This window comes from Medicago sativa, chromosome 3, assembly GCF_051527215.1.
Source record: "Medicago sativa cultivar Bolivia chromosome 3, Bolivia_mono, whole genome shotgun sequence".
NCBI classification, from domain to species: Eukaryota; Viridiplantae; Streptophyta; class Magnoliopsida; order Fabales; family Fabaceae; genus Medicago; species Medicago sativa.
Window position 1 is genome coordinate 97,478,158 of NC_140751.1, and position 22,649 is coordinate 97,500,806.

General features: G+C 36.3%; 1 protein-coding gene across 6 annotated transcripts in view; it reads right to left on the reverse strand.

Annotated features, from left to right (window-relative positions):
• LOC146942578 (zinc finger FYVE domain protein) overlaps positions 1–22,649 on the reverse strand; it is a 33,768-nt gene that overhangs the window by 1,314 nt on the left and 9,805 nt on the right. For all 6 annotated transcript variants that reach the window (XM_085756619.1, XM_085756617.1, XM_085756615.1 and 3 more), the window contains exons 8-35: positions 21,812–22,236; positions 21,449–21,572; positions 20,696–20,770; positions 20,516–20,587; positions 18,795–18,932; positions 17,621–17,774; positions 17,135–17,502; positions 15,768–16,231; positions 13,629–13,964; positions 12,870–13,094; positions 12,042–12,132; positions 11,134–11,211; positions 10,664–10,954; positions 10,343–10,540; positions 9,660–10,148; positions 9,171–9,332; positions 8,666–8,995; positions 8,494–8,576; positions 8,260–8,364; positions 7,483–7,711; positions 6,780–7,142; positions 4,726–4,827; positions 4,047–4,190; positions 3,638–3,726; positions 3,089–3,171; positions 2,869–2,984; positions 2,507–2,592; positions 1,865–1,964 (exon numbers count right to left, since the gene is read on the reverse strand). In XM_085756619.1, coding sequence (XP_085612745.1) covers positions 1,865–1,964; positions 2,507–2,592; positions 2,869–2,984; positions 3,089–3,171; positions 3,638–3,726; positions 4,047–4,190; positions 4,726–4,827; positions 6,780–7,142; positions 7,483–7,711; positions 8,260–8,364; positions 8,494–8,576; positions 8,666–8,995; positions 9,171–9,332; positions 9,660–10,148; positions 10,343–10,540; positions 10,664–10,954; positions 11,134–11,211; positions 12,042–12,132; positions 12,870–13,094; positions 13,629–13,964; positions 15,768–16,231; positions 17,135–17,502; positions 17,621–17,774; positions 18,795–18,932; positions 20,516–20,587; positions 20,696–20,770; positions 21,449–21,572; positions 21,812–22,236 — 5,520 coding nt within the window. The remainder of the gene's footprint in view (positions 1–1,864; positions 1,965–2,506; positions 2,593–2,868; positions 2,985–3,088; positions 3,172–3,637; positions 3,727–4,046; positions 4,191–4,725; positions 4,828–6,779; positions 7,143–7,482; positions 7,712–8,259; positions 8,365–8,493; positions 8,577–8,665; positions 8,996–9,170; positions 9,333–9,659; positions 10,149–10,342; positions 10,541–10,663; positions 10,955–11,133; positions 11,212–12,041; positions 12,133–12,869; positions 13,095–13,628; positions 13,965–15,767; positions 16,232–17,134; positions 17,503–17,620; positions 17,775–18,794; positions 18,933–20,515; positions 20,588–20,695; positions 20,771–21,448; positions 21,573–21,811; positions 22,237–22,649) is intronic.

Genomic DNA, 22,649 nt, shown 5'->3' on the forward strand with positions numbered 1-22,649 from the left:
AATTTAGTAATCTTCTCAATTGCAAGTCCCTTCGATTATGTTTCATCCACCCACCGCTTGGCTATTTTCTGTTCTTGCAAAAGTAGGGTTCACAATCAATGGAGAAGCATCACTTTGATCTCTACCCATCGATGAAATATGCAAAGAAATCTGAAGCAATTTAGAAAGAATGATTTCAAGCAAACGACGTTGGGACAAGAGAAGGGAGAGGGAATCATATGTTTCTCACTTTTGATTCCTTTTAATTTGATAGATGGAAGCCATTGGATTAAGTAAATTTGACGGCTAAGATTTGGTGTAAGTCATTAGACTTACACCTGGTGTCAACGGATCCTGACTCATATATATATATATATATATATATATATATATATATATATCAAATTTTTTCATTGATATCTCTCATAAGATGCACTGTGTGAAGAAAAGGATATGTCATGTCTTTTGGTTAAGCCATCCACAACTTTCGTCATCAAGTCCGAAGACCTAGAGAAGGGATGAGAAGGAAAGAGTAAGTTTTAGCTACTGAAATCTACTAGTGTTTGAATCTGGCATTAACTTATTCCGTAGGAGTGTTCGAGACATGGACTCTTTTATCACTGAGAAGAACAGAGGCACAGGGATTTATCCTATTAGAAATCGTGGTTGGGCTTAACGCAACCCCACAAAACCGGCTTGTCAAGTGAGGATTACCCCCCACTTATAAACACATGGTCAGGCCATATTTTGTCCAATGCGGGACTCTTTAACACACCCCCTCATGCCTAACATTATTGGGCTTGATGCGTAGATATAGATGGTTGATGACCCGACAGCGGAAACCTGATAGCAGGTGGCCCAATGGATCTTAGAGAGGCTCTGATACAATATTAGAAATAGTGGTTGGGCCTAACACAAAAACCGGCTTGTGAGGCGAGGATTGCACCCCACTTATAAACACATGGTCAGACCATATTTTGTCCGATGTGGGACTCTTTAACATATCCTATGGCCATTACTAATTCAAAAGTATAGACGTAAATAATGAATTTAAAAGAATGAACTTCATTTGTTATTTCTTTAACAGTAAAATATGATCCTCTTTGTTTAAAGGTGGAGGGAGGGTTACTGTAAGCTGTGTAATGGAATGCACTAACTTGATGATTTTAGGCTTCCTATGTAGTTAAACTAATAATCAGGTACAACCCAAAGGGGTCCGACCCATAAGATATACATATAACATATATTCTATCCACCCGAACCAAAATATGATTTTTCTTTTGGTTAACAAGCACTTTATTTGTTTCAGACTAAAATTTGTCTTAAATTCTAAAAATTGAAATTGCGCCAAGAAAAAACGTATTTTCAACCTTTTTTTAGCATAGAATCGTTAACTTAAGGAGGACATAAGATGTCATAAAGTTGTTCTTAATTTGAGACATCATCATTATTATTATCAATATCATTATCAGGACAAAATAGTATATCACAGTTCGACTAAGTTGGCTATGAATAATAATTGCCGTAAAAAATTGGTGACCCTACGGAGAAAGGTTAGATAATCCAAGTGACACTGTCAGAGTCATCAAGCTGAAGCCCCTGCCTTGAGGTGGCAGAGTAAGTTATCCATAATCTCCGACAACTAGATTTTCTAGCAAATACTCATTCACCATATCTTGGATGCCAGATTTATTACCACTTGAAAGAGTATGACCCCCCTAGTTTCATGAAGTGGGTTCAGAATACATAAGACAATTCAATCTAATGCTGCTATGCATTTGTAGTCTAAATAGAGGCAGTTTCGTAGGATAGAGTTGGTTAGTTAAATCCGTTTAAAAGCTTAAATAAATCCGAAAGAGGATGCCGAAATTGATCAAAAGTTCACCTGATGAGCAACATACTGAACATCAGCCACACTTCCACTTCGCGAAGCAATTTGAAATGCACTTTTTAAACGACCACACACTACACAAGCAAGAACTTTCCTGCATGCCCAATTCAAAAATATAATGTCACCATGGTTACTGAATTACTACTGGAGAGCACGTGACATGATGCACTGAAGCATTTGAGCCGCATACAGATTGTATAATTCTCTTTTGAACAATGACAAAAATAACAATATAAATAAAAAAAATTAGTGAATGAATAATGATTGATAATGTCACCAACAAAAGCATTTTCCCCTATTTGAAGAATCTGAATGATTCTAATTATTATATTATTATTTGGGAACAAATGTGTATAACTATATACAAGGAAGAGAAGACAACATAAATTTCTCAAGTTTAGGAGCAAAATTTGCAAAAGCTAAACTGTTTATGAAAACCAAATAAAATAATACAGAAGGATATATGAAAGTTATAATTAAATTAAGTGAGTCAGCTACATGAATTAGGCAATGCCTATGTCCTAATGATTTATAAATACACACAAACCAGTTCTGCATAGAACTCCCAAATAACAACATAACTGAAAGTGCATGAAGGCAAATAAATAAATAGAGAAAAATTAAAAAAAGCATCACCTGTGGCTGCTAGTTAACATGTCTATTAGACGGTCTGGGCGTTCTTTATGCTTATTGGCATATACATTTATTGAAGCACCTAAGACCTACACCATTAAAATCGTTGAAGCTGGTGAAAATTTCTTAAAAATAAGTTCATTTTTTTTTGAGAAGGTAAAAATAAGTTCACTTATTGACCATAACGTGGTTACAATGGCCCATCTTAGGACTTGCTTGAAAAAAAAAATTCTATTTTCATTTCATATTTAAATTTATAATTGCAAAACTGCCCCCTATTTGTACAAGTCATATCAATTGTTAGGTAGAAACAAAACCTCTTCTTCAAGCAGAAGAGAAAACGTAAATAAATGTAATTAAATTACCTGGTCCCAGTCATCATCATCTATTGTGCCCTTAATGTTTCTAAAGAATTCTGTCAATTGGCTGCCTCTTTTTCTCTCAGCAAGAGATGCAGCAACGCCAGCATATATATCAACAGCTGCTTAATACAATTAAATTATCTAGCTGAGTATGCTGATAACAGTTTGTGGAGTTAAAACAACAAGACAGCAAAACAAGATTGTAGTAAACTATCAATATTACCAGGTAGATTGAATTCATAGATCACTTGGAATGCCAAATCAAAATTCTTCTCAACAAGAACCTCTGCAATTTTACACCTTCGTCTAAAATGTTAAAACGTATGGAGCATTAGTAATAACTATAGGTGCATAAAACAATAAAAAAACATTTGAATGCATGCAATAAGGACGGTGGAGAAATCCAGATGAAACTTTAGCAGTCATTAAGAGGACTGTGATAATAAGTAGCACCAAAATCATCAAATGACTTAAAAATTGCATATTAAATTACATCATAAGGTAAGGTTGTCCTGAACATTGTTGAAAACTCAAGTCCACATGGCTTTTGCCTGAAGAGGTGTATTATATTTCAACCGTCAATTTGAGTTTTTAGATTTGTTAATTTGAGATTAGCTTGGTCTCCTCTAAAAAATGGGTTGACAAATTCAAGACGAGTTTATTCAAAAAATTGTAAAAGATACATCCACAAAATTGAAGAAATACCAAACTCCAAGAAAGAGAAATGGATGGTCAAAGTTACAAAGTAATTAAGCTAAACAATTACACAAACCTGAAAGTGTCTGGATCATTGGGATTCCCGAAAAGTGAATGATTCCATTGTGGTCCTTCTGAATCATTAAAGGATTTAACAACTTCAACCTACAAAATACAATAAATCGACAGAAATTGTGAGGAGTAAACACAGGATATCATTAACAAAACTCATGACAATATATCAACAGCAGAGCATTTAAAATAAGCGATTTTCCAAAATGTATGACTATGACTAAGAAGTTAGGAATATTTCCTGGGAATTTCTAAAATAAGAGATGATGCCATGTAAAGTCAAAAAATTACAACACAAACGTGTCTAGAAGTCAAGTAGTGAATGTTTGTATGTTCGTTCAAAGATGTCATACTGTCCATAAAGCAAAGACAAATTTGGAATTCCAAAAATGAGATTGAGTACATCCAATTACCTGAATTGATACCCGGGTAGAAAATTTGACAAGCCCTTCTTCAGTAAGCTTTTCAGATGCACTTTTTCCCCTAAGACCTTTTGTGACAAGTTTGGTAGATTCCCCACCTTTGTGCCTTGCAGATAACCCTTCATCAAAGTGCATCTATAGAAATAAACAAAAAAACACAGAATTACTAACAAAAAATAGAGCAAGGGTAACAAGCTTATAGCGACTTATATATAGCTAGGCAAATAAAATATGTGTAATTTAGTTATTATTTTAGATGCACAATTACAAGAACCAAAGATGACAGTTGTTACAGAAAGTAAACCATGGCATCTGGTCTCCCGAACTACAGATCTATTTCAGATGCATATATAGTATGAGAAGAAATCTGAATTATTCACATTGACTTCGAATTCACAGTACACAGCATTATATGATGTCTAAAAGGGGGAAACGAAATTAAAATTAAATCAGTGTTAATTCTGGAAAACATCGAAAAATAACGTCATAATCAAATCTCTTGATTTAGGGATTCCAAAACTGATTCTCCCATGCTATTTACAGCTCAACAATATATCAAATTAATTCCAATTTCGGGGGGCAGCTCAACTGGTTTGAGCTAAGGGATTAAAAGAGTTGAGGAATTAAAATGTTATCATCCTAGTTTTCCTTTCTAACAATATGGACATACCTTAGCATGTTCCAAATGTCTAATGGCTTCCTCTTGTGAAGAAGAATTCATAAACAATTGAATACAACAGAGTCCAGCGGCAACATGGTCCTTTTTAATTACCTGAACAGAAGAAGAGAACATTATAAAACCTAATACATAAAGAACACAAGAAAATTATAGAACATAAAGAACACAAGAACATGAGTTCTGGGTATAAAAAAATTTGTTCCATACAGGAAATACAAGTTAACACTACAGATAAAATTTACAATAAAACTTCAATGCTATTTTGACAAATAATTGTGTTGATTACAAAGCCAAACAAGAACCAACTTAAAAAATTATACAAATATATCAACGATGAGAACGATTAATTAGTGACATTTGGTAGCAGATTTTAAATTTTGGGTCTAATTAACACTACCAAATCGGCTTGGAGGTTAAAAGCCTACCACTTATAACGACTAATTTGGCCATATAACAGGTTGACGTGGGATCTCAGCCCACCTCCTCAAGGCCTAACACTCAGGTCAGGACTGGACCTGGATATCTGAAGTGTGAAATTTGCATGACTAGACATCTGTGGGTGGCTAAATAGCAATGCTGTTAATTGTGGATTGCAGAAAATTGCGGTTTGTTCAAATTCCGCTACACAATAGTGCTATAGTACTGCTATAGCCGGTACTTCACAATATTCGGTACTAAATAGCGTATCGCAAAAAAAAAATAGTGATTTGTTCAAATTCCGGTATGCAATAGCGCCATAGCCTCTATTAACAACACTATTCAATAATATATCTAGAATAGACAGCCTCTGACGCCATCTCTTTGATTGGGTGACACACAAACAAAGCAGACACAAAAAAACCAACAGAAACTCATGGCAAGCAATCAAACAAAGCATGATCGACCTCAAAATTGCATCGAGAAACTTCAAACCAACAGTATTGAAGAGTGAAGACTCAATATTTAACTTAAAAATAAGTCTGAGAACTGCATCTGCGACGAAGATGAGGCTAAGGCATCTGGGACAAGAATCGGGTCAACAAACAACAACAAAGACACAATACTCAGAAGACAAAGTTGCAGAAACAAAAGAAGCACCATATTTCGGCTGTAACAACAAGAAGTCGTGATTGGTCAAAGGAGAGAGAAAAATGCGTCCAAAATAGGAGAGATAAAAGGGGTGTTGTAATGGAGCCTTGCTACTCGTGGCACAAAACTGGTGGCGGGCAACTAAGGAGCTGGAAGGCCGGGAAGTTGGAGCGGGACGTGCGAGAGCACGTTAATAGGCCCTTTGTGGTAAGTTGTTAGTGGTTGGCCAGTCTTGAGAAGGCGGTCACGATGGTGTTGTTTTCCGATAAGGTCGTCGGAAAGAGAGGAAACAGATGGTGCCAGCGGCGACAATGGTCGCTGGAAGTAACTGTGACCGGAAAAAGGGAAAGCATTATTATATTCTCAAACTTTTGGGAATTTGGCAGCAGAATGTGACGAGACAGGTCACAGAGGATCAAACCAAATTCTACATGCAATGTTGAAGCTGCGGGATTTTAGATTAAATGATGAGAGAAAATCTTAACAATTTTGAATGTTATTGATAATAACTTGAAACAAAATACTAAACACTAATCCCTGTTTATATGGATATAGACTCAACCCTAAATAAATAGAGAAATCAGGAAACAAATAATAATGTAAGAGATATGGAAATTAATCCTATGAAATAATCTGTGATACACTAAGATTGAAACTGATCCTAGGGATAAACCAAGAAATTCTAGTATAATATCAAGATATCAATGGATATGATTTTCTTTTCTAACAGACTTTTGAAGAATATCGAGTTACATAGTTGTTTTTTATATAATCTTTTGTGGGGGTCTTGGTTAGAGGAAACTACACATCTCTTCTCGCCAAGGGTGAGAAGAACTTCTTGAAACCCCCCACAAAGTATGAAACTCATTTCTGGCTGTATTCCAACATAAGTTTACCCCCTTGTAAATATTTAACCCATATTTTAATTTTATAATTACCCACAACCCGTTATTACATAATTAAGTTGAAAACATTACCTGAAAGCCGTATAAATAATTGAAATGCTTGTGAGTTTCACAATAGAGGCATATACGAGCAAGGGCTGTAACAGTATATTGGTTCACCGCTGCATCCTGGGATGTAGTTGATGATATTCTAGTTGAAATGACTTCCTCCAAAATAGGCATAGCACCATAACCAATGCACAATTCACATAGATCATCAATTGTCCCATAATCAGTTGCCAACGAATCTAGTCTTTGAGGTGATGAAGAAGACATTCCACTCATGATTGATGGCTGTGGTGGTGGTGGGACAGCATCAGGAGGGAAAAACAAGTAGCAAGCATCATGGTAGTGACCGTGCCTAAACATAAAACGGAGCAAATGCTGACGACCATACTGTAAAATTAAAAAAAAAAATTAGGAAAATGAATTTAGAATCAAATTGAAAGGGAAAAAAAAGACGCCTTTTAAATAAACTTCAAAACGTATAAAAAAAAACTTACAAGTATATAACAACCACCAAAAATGGCGTTAAAAATTTTCATTTTTGTTTAAGAAATAATATGAACCATAAAAACACACTTAAATTGTATATAAATGCACGAAAATGTATGATACACATTCTTGAAACCGAAGCATAGCTATATAATTTGATAATTTTTTTTTTTAACAAACTGCTTGATAATGAAAGCATTTGTGAGCCGATTATTTGCAGATAAGGGAGAGTTGTGATTACATCTTGCAAGTAATTAACACATTCAGTGTATCTAACACTATCCAGGTTACTCCGAGGACCATCTTCAAAGTCTCGATTATATGTAGAATTGTTGTTTGCGGATACTTGAGATCGTCTAGACCTTTCTGAACGGGGAAACGTTGATGGCATGTATAAGATGTTAAGATATGAATCAGCAGAAAGAGAATCATCCAGAATCGTGGGCGCACTTTTAGCTAGATGCTCATACCTGAAGAGAAATACAATTAGATGTTACTTCTGTGCAATGACCAACACTAAAGGTTCCTAAGCTCATTATTCCAGATAAAATTGCAAGCAATGCTTACAAAAGAACCTAAACACATTTAGGTTTTAGTGAAGTACAGGAAAGCATGTGATAATACTTAATCCATCTGGTGCAATGTAGCCAGGATCGAGTGCTGGCTCGTAGGATCTTACGATGCTACGTGCCACGGCACCTCAACCGTGCTTCGACTTCACTCCGGTTCGTTTTTGCCCTGTTTTCCCCTGTTTCCTCTGTTTTTCGCTATTTTTCCTGTTTTTTTCTCTTTTTTTTTCCCCTGTTTCCTCTGTTTTTCCTCTATATTCTCTGTTTATATCTCTCAACTCTATCGATAACCTACCGATCCTACTTACGAATTCGTTCCTCGTTTTTACATTCCTTCACCGGCCGACTGATCCTACGTAGGATCTCGATCCCGACTACATTGATCTGGTGAGATATCTTGCCAACTAGATTACAGCAAGAAAACTATCATAAAGTGCACAACATCTTACATAGAACGAACGGCTGAAACATCAACTGGCGGGCCGCCTTCAATTGTATTAATAATCTCCAAAACCACAGGTCCAGGATCACCCTTGTACAACTGTAGAGCTTGCCTGAAATGAAATAGGTATACAATGTTTAACCAACCTTAAGTCTGTATTTATGCCTGCCACTAAAAAATATACTAGTAAGTAGAACTTCAAAGCTTTTAAAAAAGACTGAAAAAATAAAAGGTAACATACTTAAACTTGACACGAGCATGTCCGTAACGCTCCATCCGAATTAATGCATGACCCCATGCATTCCACACCGGGAACACATCAATCTAAAAAAGGACAATATTGTTTTTAAAACCTTTAATAACTGAAATGGAGTAGTTCTAGTAAATAAAAGAGCGACAGGTAATCAGTCTACCTTACACTTTTTGCAGGTATACACCGCCATGCTATACCGTTCTTCCACAACCAACCTGTCACGAAGACGAGCAGATGATTCTCCATCAGCAATATCATCAAGAGAAGCAGCAATCCCCGATCCCAAAAGGCTTTGAAGCAGCTCTGCACGTCCCAACCAAACATCTGACTGTGACAAGATTTCAGATAGCTCGTCTGTGGATTGACTACCCACACTTGAGCTACCAGCATCAGATGATGTGTCATCAGCATCTCTACTTCTCTCCCAGTTACTTGAAAATTCACTACCACCAGTGAGCTTTCTCAGCAAGGACTTGGCATAAAGTAGACCCTGCATATGCAACACATCAAGATGGTTGTATTTTTCATTGCAGGCAAAAAATCAGCAATGCAAATTGATAGTGATGTTGTTGTCTTTCCTGTGCAAGTTAAACAAATAAACATCCATCCTTATTAACCACTAACATAAACTGTAATCAAGAAATTACTCTGTTCCCATTGTATACCTGGACAAATGTTTCGGTGGCATGATATGCTCGCCCAATTGTTTCCATAGATGCATTCTCAGGCATCTGCAGAGAACTCAAGACATTCTTCATTTGATTAATGCATAAGTCAAGGGCAATCTTGGCAGAGACGGATTCATCAGAACACAAAGCAAGCAATGTCTACAAAGGGCACAATCAAGAATTCAGTAAAGACAGTTAGGTTAATAAAAACAGTAGAATATATGTGTGTGTGTGTGTGTAAAGTTTCACAAACTGTCGCCCTTTCAAGACACTAAGTAACTACAATGACTTTGCTTATCATCACCGAGGGATTCCCACCCACGATGGCTCCAATTAAATGAGCTTAGAAGCTAGAATTGTAGAAAACGTCAATGAAATGCCAAAGCAACAGCACTAAATTCTGAAGATGATATTACCCATATTATTAATTACAGGCTTCCAAGTTCCAACACAAAATTAAATATGACGATCAACTCAGAACTACACCTTGAATAGTGTAATGTCAGGAGCACTTTCATATCTGTGAGATGTACGGATGCTTTCATCTTTTAGTGGATCACCTGAAAGCATCCATTCCTCGGCAATTGAAACGGCAGGGAGTCGTTCTTGCCCATCTGCTGCAAAAGATGAAATATGGTCCTCCTGAATTCCAGTCATTGTTTCCCAAGCAACCCTATCAGAAGGAGAAAGTCCAGAACTTTTTCTTTTCCTATAAACATCTTTTGGAGCATTTTTTTCCACGGCATTTTTTGGAGCCCAGGAAAAAGCTCTTCGAGCCTCTTTCTGCAAGTTACTTAGACTGCTCGTAAAAGACAACTTTGGTGGAGCACCTGATCTAGCCTTCTGCTTTGGTCTGGAGCCTGAGACAGATATGCGATGTTCCCTAGGAGGCGAGCTGATACTTACTGCAATAGCCTTAGTTGCATATGTAGTAACTACATGGTTGTCTCGTAAAGAAGGAAATTCCTTTAATATCTACAGAAATACAGGCAAACGCCACATTGAATGAGAGAGAGAAGCAATCAAGAAAACAAGTAAAAATGAAAGACAAAACCTATCCATATATGAGACACGGGTATCCCCTAATGCTTTGCTATCGGCATTTCCAAATAAATTAGTATGGAAAATAATGCATGTTAATGAAAGTATCTAATGGAAGTTTAAATTACCAGTGCAGCAGACTGCAATTGTTTCCTCATCAGTAGCACTTCCAAAATTAGATGAGGATGCTCATGTAGGGAAGAGCACCTTTGCTGCCATGGCACTGGCAAGACAGACAGCACACGAAGCCCTAAAGCCCATGAGTTAAGCCGGGAAATCTCAGCCTCAGACAGATTCCCTTCTCTGCGCTTCAGGAAGAAGTGAACCTTCAACAGTGCACAGAAATGGTCATCAAAATGAAGATGGAATCCCAAAAATCATTGACATACAGTTTAAAGAAATTTATATCATTAGACAACCAAAAAAATGCTAAATAAATGTCTAATTACAAGAAGTTGCTTTGACCGCAAATTAGGCAGAAGCTGCATTGCACCCATAGCAACCGGCAAAGCATCGTCTGTATCCCGTAATGATGAAAGAAAGCGTGACGCTTCAGCTGGTCCTCCACCATTAAGAGGGTCTGCTGTTAAAAGTTTCACAAGCTGTCGCCCTTGCAACTCTCTCCGTAAATCAATTGACAATCCAGCACTTTCTGCCACTTCTAGCGCAGCAGAAACAGCACCTTTTCCAGCTAATCTAAGCGCCAGCCCCTCTGGATCTTCCTTGCACTCTGCTTCAACCTGAAATGCAATGATTTTTTATCGAGTTTCCATAAGAAAGGAAAATCGAGAAAGCCATCATTTACAGAAAAGTTTAGTTAAGCTCATATACACAGACAATATAAACTTCTGGAGAAAAAATGAATCTGGCATAGCTTTTATGCATTAAAAGTGAAGCAGTTCAAGGACAAGATCACAACCTCTTGCCAGCTCGTATGGTGATCATCTGCACTCAGTATGTGACTGTACCTCTGCAAAGCTTGTTTCATTTGCAAAACCTAAGCATTACAATGAATAATGCCAGTTAAGATTAAAAATAGTATGGGAACCGGTACAAGTACTTGTACCATTAGTCCATGACATACTAAGTCGAAATACTAAAAATTATATTTCTAAAACATTTAAACAAGGGTACAGGCATGACAGTGTAGTAAGGAGAAATATAATGCCAAAAACAATAAAGTAGTAAATCAAAAGTTTTTAATCCCATGTTTCACGAACTCCCTAAATATACATAGTATGCAAAAATACATTAATAGATCACATGATTTGAAGGAATGGACAATTAGTTTGTTTCATTTGGAACAAAACTTGATCTTTTGCATGGATTCCTGTACTTGAGGCTTGAGCAATATATAGCAATGATAAATCTAGGGTTTTGGACCCCATTTTTTTTTATGGGATATGGAGGCCGCCATATTTTTTTTTTTTTTTTTTGTTATTTAAGTTTAACAAGAAAAATAATTAGAATCCCAAGTTATTAGTTATATGAAATCTTACATGTGGGTTACATGTACACACACATACTTTTTGGAAAAAATAAAAATTAAAACAAAATAGTTTAAATAAAAATATCTATGATTAGCTTTCAAAAGAACTAGCATCAAATTTTGTATTGGGCCTAATAACAGTTGGGTCGGCCCTGGGCATTTATTAGAGAAATTTGAAGAATAAAAGGGAGGGTGTGTGCCAAAGCATATCCAGCAAGTTATATTGGATACATAATATGTATGGATATAGCAACTATTTAAGAATATCCATGCCTCATGCAAGAAAATATTGATATAACAATACAGTATTAAAAGAAAAATAACTGTAACTTCCGCACCTCTTCCCTAGTATAATCATTCTGAGGTAGATGGCAGCTGCACATTGTGAGAACGTCCAAAGCAGCATCTAGTTCCCATGTGTGAACATATCTATTATGAAATTAAGAAAATTAGAAGTGATATCACAGGTTGAAACAAATACTGGACAACACAATTTAATAATGATCATAAACTCCTAATTATAAGCATGAAATAAAACTAAGCGATATAAGCATGAAATAAAACTAAGTTATGAGGTGGACGCCCAGGAATAGTTCTGTATCTCATAACATACCCAGGAGTGAATCATCTTATTTAGAAATTTGACATTACCTTGTTATGTTAGTTTCTTCCATAAAGATTCACTTTAGAAAGAGTCTTACCTATTCAATATAAATCAAGAATTTGATACGAGCAAATTTTGAACATGACCGTATTGTGACAAATATAGATTCCCACATGTCCCCTTCATGCAAAACCGCTTGAGATTGAAGCATGGACAATGAAAAAAGGCCACTTTCCTTTGTGTAGAAATTTAATTTAATTACAGAAATTGTGGAAGCAAGGATTGAATTTACAACCAATTGGTCAGAGGCTATGAAAGTTGATACCATGTTAAGAATCAACTCCAGCACGTAAAAATTTAAGTTGTTAGGTGAAAGTTCACGAATGGTTTCACATCTCTAATTGAAGGAACAGAAGATCACGAGATTTTATAACCTTTTATCCATTCACATTGCCGAAAATCAACAGCATGAAAAATTAGTACACCTTAGGGCAGGTCAAGCAGTTCAACAGTCAGAAGAATAATCCCATTATACATACATATGATCAAGTGATTTACTCACCTTAGGGCAAGTCTAGCAGCCAGCTGCTTGTCCTTCAACCTTAAGCAATACTGCCAACTATTGCTCCAGATATTATGCCCTCCATGTCCTTGACGCTGTGCAGAATTTGAATGGATCTCTTCTGCACGTTCAATGACCAGTTGAAGAAGCTGGTCAGAGGCCCCATTACGTAGAAAACGGTCAGAGAGTGCAAGAGCATCCATTAGCTTTCCTTCACCAATTAGTCTGTAGCAAAAGAAAAACATTGTCACATGCACATTGCTAAAGAAAGAATACTTGTAATTATTTAGGGCCCTTAAACTAAAACTATTGAACAAAAAAATGCAAGAACATTCGGAAACTTGGTACAGGAAATGGTTGTGATTAAGAAAGTATGGACGTTTTCTATTATTCCCCATTGTCTATTTCAAGCAACACCACATTTTAAGAAAGGTTTGACAATGACAATCTGATTTGAAGTTGACAAAACTGAATCAGGAATAAGTCAATGTTTAAACAATGCAAAGTCCAGATTTCCTTGAATGAAGCTAAATTACAATAACCATGAACAACTAATAGGGTATCATCTTGTTTGTTTTGATTGCACCAAGTCTGCAACATTCTAATGCAAATGCAATGAAACTCAACAAGGGATGAAAAAACCTTTAACTATTTAAAAAAGATAATATTCTCCCTCCCCCGTTTTTTTTTTTTTAAAAGTAAGTAAATAACAAGGGAAAAAAAAAAAACTATTGTTTGAACAAATATTAACTATAATACCGTTCCACTGCCTTCTGATATGGTTCTTCATTATCCCAATCAAAAGAAAGGAAAACGGTTGTGTCAAGTTGAGAAGCTTCAGATTTTGAGGAGTTGTGCCAGAAGGCTGCAGCTTCAACCCCTTGACTATTTAGGTCTGTCAGAGCTCCAGGAATTGTACTGCTATTAATGTCATCAGCATCCGACTCTGTCTCCGTGTCATGTTCACGAACTCTCTTAACAGAAGATCTTGCTTCAAGATTGACATCATCCGCTGTTTGATTAGCAGTTACAGCAAATTCTGAAACTCGGTGAAGGTTTGTTTGCATTTGTATCCATCTGTTCAAAGTTGGGAACCTGCACATCAGGAAAAAAAATATTGAACAAATTAATGAATACTACACAAATAAAGTATGCAACCCCTGTGGCTTGTAAGTGAATTTATAAAGGAAAAGACAAGAAGCAACAAGAAATGTGGCAAAAAATATTAACATAATTCAATCCTGTTCAATCACATAGAATACACACAGCTCCCCAGCCACCGAAAAAAAAGGCAATGCTAACAAGAAATGTATGGTAAAGTCACTTGCCTTACGCTCTGTTTGGAAGTACCAAAACCCCACAAAGAGCATGTTAGCTGAAGGCCTTAGAATTTTCCCTTATAACAAATGCACAAATATGAATGGGAGAAAAATTTGTATTTATTTTCATACATATATATAACATAACCTCCGTGTGTAAAACACATCTTCTCTCATATATGCTGTATGCAGGCTCATTTTTCTCTTTCTTAAGATGGTACGCAAAGCCTAATGAGAAGAAACCATAATCATTACTAACTCGGTGCACTCATACGATCCTTGCTTTCTTTGGCTGTCATAGTCCCACATCGGATGAGATATGGCATGAACATAAGTTTAGAAGTGGGGGGTGTTAAATAGTCCCGTATTGGATGAGATAAGTCTGAGCAAAAGTTTATAAGTGGGGGCAATTCTCACCTTACAAGCTGGTTTTGTAGGGTTGAGTTAGGCCTGACCAGAATTCTAAGAATATCGTTGTTTTCCCTCCTGCTCGATTCATGCTTTTACGGGACTTGTCTACTCCCACTATTGAGTAACACACAGATTCTTTCATGGTTTATCTTTTTCAACAAAATCAAACAAGTACGCGTAATGTTTCAAAGGGGAGAATGTTATAATGGATGTGTGGTTATACAAGACAAGATTGGGAAAAATCCAATCATCAAAATAAAATTGTAGTAGCTACATTAATGTCGAATGATTGTAGAGTCTCGTTTTAAATGGTTCGTGTTGGAAATTTCGCCTTCATTGCGGTCCGCCCTAGCCATCTAATTGCAGCATTTGGGTATCCTTCATTGCAGCATCCTACACCTTCAATGTATTGGGTGTGAAGGGGTAGAATTAGGTCCCCGGTGCCTAGAGATATGGCCTGTGCAGTGCACATAAAGCTTGGGCGGTACCTTACAATCAAGTTTTGTGGTTGAGTTAGGTCCAACCCAAATTCTAAGAGTTTGGGTATGTGTGGAGAAGTCCCGTATGAGTACCAATTAGGAGGGTTGGGAAAATGGAGGATAGTCAACTAGAGATAGAGAGTCAGAAAGCCAAACAATTAAAACAGGTTTAGAGCTAAATGGTCAATCTTTAAATTTAATATATAATAGAGCTTTATAAAACAAGGTATACATAAGGAAATACATGATGAAAAATCAATGAATGAAATATAGATGTTAACAGTATCAAAACAAATGGAAGTTTTATTTTAATGATCGAGTATCCTAAGCTGAGATGCCAGCTATTGTAGCAAACTGACAGTTGTCCACAGCTGTCCAATTGGACTCAACAGCTTGCAAAGCAAGACAGTACAGTTTTTTATTTTTGAATGGCAAAGATATAGATATATATATATATATATATATATATATATATATATATATATATAAACGTTAAACGAAATAGTGATAAGTATCAAAATCAAACAGAACACATCAAACTGAGTACCAGAGGTGCCCTAAACACAATAAAACAAAAAGACACCAACACCCACAAATAGTTAAACTAAGCTAGATACATTTACTAATATGTCTAAGCTATATTCTCTAACAGAAACTGACAACCAATTCACACAAATAGGGTACGCTACCTTTCAGATTGATCAAGAGCAAACTCATAAAACAAACGATCAGCATCCGGAGTCTGCAGTAATCCATCACTCAAGGAGCTTGAAATTGATGAGCTACTGCTGTCGTACAGTATACAACTCCCGAATACACAGGCCAAGACAGCCCTCACTGGGGATATTTTTGCCAAATGTTTCACCACATCTAACTCAAGAGGATATAATGAGACTCCAGGTGTTGCTGAAGACCGGCAATAGCAATTAGGCTTTGCGTCTTTAGATGAAGGAGAAAGTACTTTATTTTCAGAGCTGCTCTTAGGGAACGATGGAACAACCGGAATGCATGCCCATCCATGGCCCGATCGTGGAGGATAAACTGGAGGCACACATGCAGAAATCACCTCATGTACAAAATCAGCACACATAATTTCAGCTACCTTCACTGCTGCATCAGTGCTGCCTCTTTCAAAAACAAGACGGGTCAAAAGCTGCGAGATAAAACAGTAAAACATGGTTAAAGGAAAGCAAGACATGCTCATCATATGAAAATATTAAATTTTCATAAATATTTCTATTTGGCTACATAAAAGGAGACTTGGTGGCTAAGGCTCCGGCGTTGCTGTGTTTGAGAAGAGTCAAATGTTTGCAGCCTGAAACTCATTAATAGAAGTAATCCAAGTCTCACATTAACTAGATATGATGCCTACATAGGACTTACAAAGCTTAGGTGATCCCCACCTTACAAATTGATTTTGTGGGGGTGAGTTACGCACAAATATGTATTAAAGTATATCCTAGAATCATCATTGGGCCACTCTTATTATCCAACACCAGGCTCAATGGTTATGGGATGAGAGGTTACTGAGAAAAACCCAAATCCCCTCTTGGTTAGATATAAGGCCTAAATAGAGCTTATAAAACTTCGGCAATCCTCATCTTACAGGTCGGTGTTGTGTGGTTATGAATGGAAGGTTATTTCAGCAAGTAGGATCAATGACCCCCAAATCTCAAGGAAGCAACCTTGTCTCCTATATTTTATTAAAATAAATATATAAAAGAATAAACAAGTTGCCTTTTAAAGATGGCAGACTTTGTTAACTGTGAGTATATTGTGATGGTTGCACAAATAAGTTAAGCATGAGTATAGTATAAGAAACATATGCTTTTCACTTTATTAAAATATGATCACATTGATACTTCCCTCAAATTTTAAAAAAATCATGTGTTTGATTGCAGTGTGGAGGGGTAAAAATGATATATGAATAACTTCTGATGATAAAAATAGATCCACGGTCGTGCAATAGCAACAGGCTTAAGTACTCATAAACATGGTGGTAGTTGCATCTAAAATCAAACACTGTCAAATAATTCAAATATTTTAAAAAACTTACATCTTTAGGCCACTCATAAACGACTGAGAAAAAGTTGAAATCATGAGTAGTATCAGTCCCATCAACTATGTCACCGATTGCAGCAACATGAAGAATGAATTGTGATAAATATGTCATAGGTTTGGAACTCAAGGGAGAAAATATTCTCTTCCCAGAGTCTTTAATGTCAAAACCAGAAGAATGCGGGCCAGTTTCTCCTCCAACTGAACTTAAAGGTGTTGGTTTAACAACTCTTAAACCAAGCCCAAGTGCAATGTCCTTGTCACCGTTGGAGATAAAACTCCTCTCAGAATAAAATCCTTCACCTCTGGTAGCATTTGGTTCAGTTTCTTCATCAGTGACAGCTCTTGCAAGGTTATGCAGCTTACCTGATTTTTGAATAAAAATGTGTTATAACCAATGAAGTCATGCCTGATGGATACAGATTTCAACTAACTAGATTTTACAACATAACAAAAGTAATAAAATGCCAATAATTATAAGTACCACTCAGAAACTGCCGCTTGCCCACATGAGCATCTTCAATCATCTGATGTAGCAAAGCCAGAGCACGCTCTCTCTGCTCCTGCCGGTGCGACTCTTTTGATGATGTGATGACAATTTCTCCGGATAGGATTGCCTGCAGCGTCGGAGGTTTGTCCTGGAGGAGTAAATCATACGAACATCATTACCAATATCACAGCCTTCTACAAAATTTGCATGTAAGTTTTTTGTGGTATGGCATTTGTATGTGCTCTAGTAAGACCACCAAAGTAAAGAATATTGGTATCTCGGTAAAAAAAAAAAAAAAAAGGGAAAAATCACAATAAAAACAAAATTGGAAATCCCCCAAATACACTTGGTACAACCTGATTTACCAAATTTAAAAATAAGGGGAAGGAGAAAACAATATGCTAAGTATTATTTCTGCACAGCTAAGTGTGCGATCATGTTTGCCCCAAGGTATGGAGCAACTTCTTTTGCTTAAGGTTAGAAGCTTTGCAATTCTTGTCTTTGATTTTAACATATTAAATTTAGTAATGTGTTTCATTCTTCAAAATAATATCTTGAACAAAAAGAAAATGGTATTACATCACCCTTGAGCAGGGTTCCACAATCTTTGTGTGTTTTCATCGTATTTTATTTTGATATGATAAGAAAGGCAAAGCATTTTTTAGCCGTGTGATAACTGCGATGTTTTTTGGTGTATTTGTGTAGAGCAAAACACTGGTAGTTCTTTGGTTTATTTGACTAGAGCAGAACACTGACAGTTCTGTTCAAAAATGTTTATCCTTACACTATTAATGTTTTATCCTTGACAAAAAAGCAGAGGGGTTGGAAAGCTCTTTTGTATCAATGCCTTTTCACTTTACACGACCTTTATTACGGAGAATATGCCTTAACTTGGAAGAAGCACGAGTTGCAACACCACTATATAGTGCTTTTCCGAGCAAGATAGCATTGAACTCTAAATTAGTTGCTCAGCAAAGATATGATAACATGTCAAATGATCACATCAATTGAAAGCATGAGCTGTTAAATAAGGCCCAGAAAAGTATTCTATATCAACATATGGAACCAACTTAATGGGAAATAACAGACACTGACATAGTAATATAGTGGATTATGCCCATGCTCAAAATCATAAAAGGAAATTATGATTCCCACTTCAAGCCCTCACCTGCTCCAAGAACTCCTGTAAGCACTTGAGAAGACGCCGTGACACAGAGATGACTCCCACTTCAAGGATCTGATCCCAATAAGTAGAGCCGGCTTTGGGAGATCCTCCTGGATATATCTCAGATAACATAATTTGGGCCTACAAATTGAATAAACCACTATCTAGTCATGAGGACAAAGCTTTTAAGAACAAAGGACTAGAGATCAAACCTATATTGAATAGCATTCCACAAAAATAAAAATATGCTTAAATGGATGACATTCTTGGTGAACAAGGAATGTAAGAACAAATCTTAATTCCTAAATTATATCATAAATGACAGTTTAATTCTTTGTTCTACTATCAAATCTCTCCTTTGTCTATTTTCTTGAAACTTAAAGAAAATATTGGTTTCACTCTATTAGTGTTAACAATATACTAACGAGAAATATGAAGTGAGAATGAACAATAAAATAGATTCTGCAACTAGCAAACAAGTTTTCTATAAACCTATAATTTGTAAAACCAACAATGTTAAAATGAAGTCTTTAAATAGGTGTATTATGACAGTGTCTTTTACGGCAACTTGATTTCTAATGTAATTCGGGTGTTCAACTGAACCCCCAAAGTTAGCCCAAGGGGTGAAGATTTCCCAATAACTACTTTAATCACTGGGAGATTTCAACACACTTCGCATCTAGGGATGGACATCTAGTGTGTGAACAAATCCAGATGGCCAAATAACATATTTAGGATAGTCTCCTGCACCATATTAGAATGCAGGCTAGAACGAACACAACTCAAAAGGTTAGCTCAAAGGATGAAAAACGCTCTAGCCTTATAGGAACTATTTTGGCTATATCGCTTGTCAATTTGGGATCTCAACAATTTCATTGTGTCTTCTTATATGGATTATGAAGCTTTGGAATATTGATTTCTTTGATAAGCTTGCTTTCAACACCCTCTTGTTTCAAACTGAGTGGAAAGTTTCCTAACCATCCCCAGTTTGGAAATTGAGATCTATGTGGAAGAGTCTCTCATTTGGACTGTGGTACTCGCAGGGTTTAGTATGAATAGCATGTTGAATATTTGAAAATTATAAAATATTGTTTCCCTTATGTCAGCATCATGTGTGGCTCCAGCTTCGAGATGGCTGCTCATTTGTTTTTACACAACAAAGCAGGTCACCCAACAAAGGTTTTTGGAGTTTTTCATTAAGCTTGGGATTCCTGTTAAATCTGAACGGTTAGTTATTTAGTTTCAAAACCTTTTAAAGGATTAAGGAGGCCAGAGATTCGTGTGTGACTGATTAACTCATACCGTTATTAGGTGTATTTAGCAGAACTGCAGAGTATAGTGGCGGTATGTTTAAGATTACGGTTCTGAGGCCCTGCTACGAAATTGGATTGGTTTTTCTGATCTTTGTCTCTTTATAGGAATCTTAATTGCAATGTATTAGAGAGAAAATTGAAAACTAAAAGATTAGCTCTCCTAATAGCTAAACAGGCAAGTATAAGACGAAGAATGGTATTCATACGTCTCTCTAACATTTGCACCTAAACTGCTATTGTTATTATGAGCTTCTTTTCCAGATGTGCTTTGTTTATTGTCTTTGAAAAGGAAAAAAATATTAAACTACTTTTATTGTGTTGTTTTTCCCCCTTCCCTCTCCATAGTCTAATTTGTTTTGTGTGGATGAGGGATCAGCTAACTGGAATCTATTTAAGAAATTATTAAAGCACCTGATTCAGCAGTTGTTGAGACATCCCTGCAGACTTTGCAGAAGTTGCAGCGACATCAATGCAAAGAAGAATCTGGCAAGAAATGCACATTCTCAGAACCAGATATACACAAAGCATTCTATTCCTCGTCAGTTGAAATGACAAAGTCTAAATTGCTTTCTTAACATTTTAGCCACTTACTGTAGACAAGGGTCCCAACTGGGAGCGTAAAGAGGAAAAATCTAGATCCTGTACACGGGACACCACATCATCTACCTGCATTTACAAAATTAGTACCATTCATGACAAGCAATATGAAATATTCAAGAACATGATAAAAAGGAATTCATACAGAAGTTGCAAGTTGCAACCATGACAATTCAACTCGGTGTTCAATACTGATAAAGAAGAAAGGTATATTTGTCACGAACATAAGGATCTGGTAATTTGAAAATGATAACAGCATCTACATACCCTAAGGATATAGTGCAAAACCCACAAGAATCACACTCATTGAATTGCCCTATAAATCAAGAAAAAGAAGGAAGAGGATGGAGGTAGGAAGACAACCATTTAAGTTTTTAACAACCTAAAGAATAAAATTTGGCCTCCTCTCTTTCACCTTAAGTGTGTTGTGTGCAAAATCTACTTTTGAAAAATTAAATGACACAATACTTAATTGTGTTACAGCCACCTGTTCTAGAACGATCTCCTTGCTATCTTTTAAGCACAGCATGTACCCCCTACCTTGGGGCAAATTATGTTGGCTAATTACCAAGGTTTTGGCAAAATCAATGAGGCCACAATTCACTGGCAATTAAATATAATTTTTTGCAAAATTAATAACTTGGTTCCGCACACATATGGCAATAATGCAATGAGATGACAGGAAAAATCTGTCAAAGCCATAAGTTCAACAGGTCAGAGAAATTCCAACCAAATAAAAGTACATACAGATGATTTTTTGCAGGCACTGTCTACCCATTCAGCTAACTCAAGGGTTGCTTTGTCTTCGGCAGATAATGAAAACCGATGAACTGCTTCTTCTCCTATATCAAACTTTGCTTTCTGCATGCAACTGCAGACGGGGGAAAAAACATTTCAGATTTTTTGCGATGAATAAACATTTAACACATTTAAGAACATATAAGGAGGGAACAAAATTTCCCTATGACAGATGAAACAACAAAATAAAGGAAACTTATAATAGACCATTAGACCAAAGAGTTCTTTAATACTTGGGAAATTCACTAGAGAATAACCCAAGACCAAGAAATGAAAATATAACAAAAAGCACAAAATACAAGCTGCACTCACAGGTTGAGTAGCTTGGAGGGAGCTGCACGTAACACAGTCAATGCCTCTTTCCATCTCCATTGGCGTTCAGACAATGGAAGAAGATGCTGCAAAATTGATAAGCGCCATTCCCATTCTTCAATGAAACGCGTTGAGATTGACATTCTCCACTCGAGGGCCTGTCTGCTGGTTGTCCTTACATCACCATCTAGTGTGTTTTCTAATTCAACCACAGATGATGGAATGTTTTGACGTAATGTGTCAAGTAACAAACTAGTGAAAGATATAACCATTTTATTTCCCCCTTCATTTCTAGCTGAAGAATTATTTCCCGAAGAAGATGCATTGGTTAACGTAGAATCACTCTCTTGTGATCCACAATGCATCGAGTTAGCAGAGATATTGTCCATATGCAGCAGTGAAATTATGACATCCACCATAAAAATCTGCATCATTGAAAAATCAGGGTTCAATGGGAAAAGTATCATAACTGGAAAAAGAAGTTTTAGAGTCTTCGAACAATTGGTGCAAAAACTTATAATATTAAAATATAAAGATACATTTAAGTATCATAGAAAACACCAAAACAATGCCACGTGGACCATTTTTTATGGTATGTACCATACCACATAGACACTACTTGGTAATATTAACAACATACAGCTGATATATGACATTGAATTCTACATAAACTTTTCCCAAATTCATTTTGTGAAAATCAACAAAAAGATCCAAATACAACATAAAATTATTTGAGAAAATTATCCAAATACAGGTAGGCAACAAGTAGCACTTGCCACTGGTCAAACGTTAATCTAAATTAGTGCAATAAATTATAAAATTGATTGGACAGTGTTAG